Genomic DNA, 4,631 nt, shown 5'->3' with positions numbered 1-4,631 from the left:
TGTTTACTGTATACTACACCTTTTTTTATTAAATATAAATACTTTGTAAATTTTTTTATTTTATAGATTGTTTGGTATTAGTATAAATAACAATAATATATGAAGTTATTTTATATATAAATATATTCATGAATAACTTATTTTAAATTGATATTTTAGATACAAATATAAAGAAATAGACATTTTTCATGCATTGCACAAATACATACGTTAATTTAAATGTTTAAAGAATAATAGAATGTCAAAATATAGATATTTTGTAAAATACATATAAATGTAAATATAAAATTTAATTTATTTATTAAAAAATTCCTTTTCATAATAAATGTTCTTTTTATTTTTTTAATTATATTTTTTAATTTCAATAACTTATTAATTATTTTGTACTTATTATACTCTCCATGTATTTATAAATGAATTCCGCTAGGGAGCTAATGGAGTATTTGTACAATGTGTATAATGGGTTATTTATTTGGTCCAATATGAGTTAAAAAATGAACATCTAGGATAAAATACTATTAATTTCTCAAATACAATACACACATACTATTCAGAATAACCATCTGAGTACCTGAGTACCTCAATACTAGGAATAATAAATATCTGATATCCTACTAAATTAAACATTCCTAAATCCCCCATTATACAGATACTTCATTGGCTTCCTATATTTCAAATCATGGAAAGAACATGTGTTATTACTAATCAAGGGTATTTTTGTTTTTTCAATTTATAGAAATTCAATAAAATTTAATAATTATCTTAAGAAGTAAATTCAACTTAAAGAGTCAGTTTAAAAAAAAAAGTAATATAATTTAGTAATTAAAAGTTTGACCAATACGTTTTTTCAAAAAAATAAAAATAAAAAAACAGCATTTCATTTGTTACCGTTTTTTTAGATCCCAAGTTACATTGGTGTAATTTGAGACCAACCACACGGAAAAAGAAAAAAAAAACAATTCAATCTTATTTGTATATAGTATATACCCATATATATTTACAGTTCTCAAATTTAAAATATTTATCTTATTTATAACTAATTCTTCAAAATTCCTTCGTATTATGGATAAAATAATCTATATTATACATGGATGAAATTATAATTTTTCAACATCAATTTTTGCTTTCCTCTCACTTTTTCATTAATTTTTATTCTATATATTTTCTGCCTATTTCCTTTCATTCAGAAGTTACCAATGAGCCCATAAAACTCTTCCTCTTTTTCCTCTTTATTTCTTTCCTTTGCCAAAAAAAGACATTAAGGAGAATATATTTTGGGATAAGAATCAAACAAGATGCAATGAGGTTAGCATCAAAAGTTATGAATATCTGAAACACAAAATTCACACTACATGAATTTGGTGTTCTTGCAATTAATTTAAGTCATGCGGCCAAAGTTCATTGAATACAAAACAATTGAATCATATGCTAACAACAAAGCTTTATCATATTTACACTGCTGAAAGAAACATTTCTTCATTCAAATGAGTTATTAGTATGAACATTTTTTAGTCCAACGATAAATCATATGAGCTGTGAACTATCAATGTACCTCAGTATTTCAGAGCCAGTTTCAGCAACCCAATTCACTGCAGTGCCAAAGAATAGCTCCCAAAACCACAGATCCAATGCTAACACTGATGAAAAGATGAGCAATGCCAACGTCTGATAGCGGTTCAACGGCCAGCCTGAGGCTTCTGCCATTGCCTTCAGAAATGGAAATGAACTAGTGTTTAGGTCCCTTTTCCTTATGGACCATGCTGTTATCCATTGCACACTAGATGGCACTAAATCAAACTCTTCCCTTAGTCTCCTCCCTAAATCCGGCATGTGACCGCCTCCATAAAGAATTGCGATCCTATTGTGTCCCTCATCCATTGCGGCTCTAAGGGTATCTACTGCGACCTTGTTTCGCTCACCAATTATGACTGATTTCTCCTCCACATCTGCTGTCACCTGTGTGAACCTACACAAACAACAGTTTTAAGCTCAGATAACAGATGACGGTTGCATTTTGTGAACAAAACTTGACCACCAATATAAAACTTCGTTGAATCTTATCATAGAATATCTATCTCACTTAGCAAGACAAGGCGTATTTGTTGTTCATATATACATGCACTCATGTACTGGTGCAAGATTTGGGATGATCAGCACAGAAAATAAAGAGTATGCTAGAAATTTAGAAACCTACAAGAGCAAGATTGAAAAGAGAGATGGAACAAAAGAAATAAATGACAGAAACTTACTCAGATGTTAGTCTCTTTGCAAGGAAGACCTTCATTGCAGCACCAAAGTCAAGCCTTGACAATGCCTCGATTTCGGGATAATCTGATGCTTGACTTCCTACATCAGCACAAACGCCTCCAATGATGAGAAGGCCAACAAGTGGCATCGGAAGTACACGTGAAGCCCATAAAAGCTTGGATCTCAATGGGTCGAGATCTTCCGGGATAGAAGGCTGCAATATTGCCTTTGTAGATTTGAGGGTCATGTCTCTTGCAAAAGAAAATAAGCTTTCACCTTTTTCTAACTGAAAATTAACAGGAAGAAAAATCATATCAACAAATATATACAAAGCACCAATTGCAGTGTACAGAATCCTTCAGATCAGCCCTCAAAATGTGTATATGGCATTGAATTGAGCAATAAAAATTAGCAGCTTAAGACCTGAAGTAATTTGAAGGTCTCATAATCAAGATCTGCATGGTACCAATTGGCAGCCTGGTAATTGAGGCAGTCTAATTGAAAATCAAGCGTAAGGATTCGAGCCATTTGGCGTTGGATGCATCCCAAAATGTTAAAACCCCTGCGTGAACTTCTTAACCTTTTTGAAGCAGTAGGGTTTCTTCTGTTCTCTAAAGCTTCCCTGCTAGTCACCATTTCATAGAGGACACAATCATATGATTCAAGTTCCTTCTGGAGGGCCAGAAAATACCTTACAATCATAACAAATTAAGTCAGTTCAATGAATCACTTGCAATTATCATTTGCATAAAAGTAGCAATGCTCCATACTACCACTCAAATGCATGCAGCAAGTAATCTTGTCATGTTGTTTTGTGATACACCTTAAGGTACAAAATGTATCCTTCAATCACACTCTATCTCCAATACAATTGAGTATCATGTTGTACCAATGGATCAGGAAGATCGATTCTTTTCCAGTAACATGATATTTTGTTCATCAAACTTTTAGAAATTAACATATTTGGGTGAAAAGAAAACAGCATCCAGACTCTAGCAACATTTTGAACTAGTCAATAACCTATAAGCTTAAGTTAGTACTTTTTCAGCACAGATAGCTTGGTTTTGTCATCTAATTATATGCTAATAAAGATTGAGTTAGTAATTGTAAGAGTTAAGCAATTTTGCTAAAAGTGTAAATTAACATCAAATTCAATTCCAAACATAAGATTAGTTCACATTGGCATTCACAGAGCAAAAGTTCCAATCTCAATCTTCCTCAGTTGCCCTAATGCCTTATCATCAACAGAACCACCCTAATTTTCCCACTTCCCTTTCCAAATCTTCATTCCTAGCAACAACTAAAACCGCCATTATAAGCTGTTGCTGATAATTATCAAAATCACAAAAGAAGAATATGAAAAGAAGGCAACACGTACTCTTCATCAGCGATGTGAATTGTGGAAACCAAATCAACCTACACCAAAAGAAACACAGAAAACCCAATTGAGAGAAAGCGATAAAGATGCAAACTTTGGACACCCCAAGAGGGAAAAGAATGAAGGTTGAAAGGTGGAAGCACCTGAAGGAAAGGGCGCAAGAGGTTCCAAGGGAACTTCTTTCTGTAGCTGACAACAGCTGTTTGAAGCTCACCACTGCCACCATCAACACCACGCTTGAACCTCATGAAATCCGCGATGGAATTGTTGTTTAGGAACTGTTCCGGTGACCCATCTTCGTGGAGGACTTGGCTTGAAGCAGAGGCGGAGGAAGAGACTGGGAAGGTGGAAGAGAATGATGAAAAGGGTTTTCTTGTTGGGAACCAAATAAGACTCTGTTGTTTGAAAGAGGAGCGGAAGGGTCTTGTTCGGGTGGGAGTGGAAGTGGAAGGTGAATCCGAGTTTGAAGGCAGTGAAGGTGAAGAAGAGATTATGGAGATTGAAGTTAGCACCATGCTTCTCTCTTCTATCACCAGAGACAGACAGAGAGAGAGATTGGGGTGTTTGGATAACCAGGTGTAAAAACGAACCCTTAGATTTTTGTTCTGGTTGCGGTTATGGTTATGGTTATGGTTATGGTTCAGTTTTGAGTAACACTGATACTTTGGTTTAGAGTTGGTGAGTTGCTATGCTGTTCAACCTTAACTCATGTATCTTATGATAGAATATTAAGGAAAATGGTATTTTACATATTTATGAGTTGAATTATCTAAATTTGTCTTTTATTTTTAAATTCTAACAAAACTTTAGAGGATAATTTGAATAATTCACTTTCAATTATTAGTTGTTAGATTAATTTTAGCTGTTAAAATGGTATATTTTTAATTGTTATTTTTTTATCTTAATTATCTTATAATAAAATTTATTAAAAATTTATTTGTTTAACAAATATATTAAAACTTTAATTGAAATCGATAAAAGAACCAAATATCCAATAGAAATCATT

The 4,631-nt window shown here is 32.9% G+C and overlaps 1 protein-coding gene across 1 annotated transcript; it reads right to left on the bottom strand.

Annotated features, from left to right (window-relative positions):
* Positions 1–1,307: 1,307 nt before the first annotated feature.
* LOC107490268 (uncharacterized) lies at positions 1,308–4,311 on the bottom strand. The gene is made up of 5 exons (XM_016111025.3): positions 3,769–4,311; positions 3,626–3,663; positions 2,671–2,938; positions 2,250–2,533; positions 1,308–1,966 (listed from the first exon to the last, which is right to left on the bottom strand). The coding sequence occupies exons 1-5, from the start codon at positions 4,138–4,140 to the stop codon at positions 1,525–1,527; spliced, it is 1,404 nt and encodes a 467-aa protein (XP_015966511.1). The 5' UTR covers positions 4,141–4,311; the 3' UTR covers positions 1,308–1,524.
* Between the last annotated feature and the right edge of the window lie 320 nt (positions 4,312–4,631).

The sequence above is a fragment of the Arachis duranensis genome, chromosome 5 (assembly GCF_000817695.3).
Source record: "Arachis duranensis cultivar V14167 chromosome 5, aradu.V14167.gnm2.J7QH, whole genome shotgun sequence".
Lineage (NCBI taxonomy): Eukaryota > Viridiplantae > Streptophyta > Magnoliopsida > Fabales > Fabaceae > Arachis > Arachis duranensis.
This window is presented reverse-complemented; position numbering and strand designations above follow the sequence as displayed.

What these genes read in the sequence shown, in the direction of transcription:
- LOC107490268 (XM_016111025.3), bottom strand. Translation starts at nt 4,140, where the DNA reads ATGGTGCTAACTTCAATCTCCATAATCTCTTCTTCACCTTCACTGCCT. An exon ending in TCTTGCGCCCTTTCCTTCAG is followed by an intron (nt 3,664 to 3,768) that starts GTGCTTCCACCT and finishes CTTTTGGTGTAG; the next exon opens with GTTGATTTGGTTTCCACAAT. An exon ending in AGACCTTCAAATTACTTCAG is followed by an intron (nt 2,534 to 2,670) that starts GTCTTAAGCTGC and finishes GTTAATTTTCAG; the next exon opens with TTAGAAAAAGGTGAAAGCTT.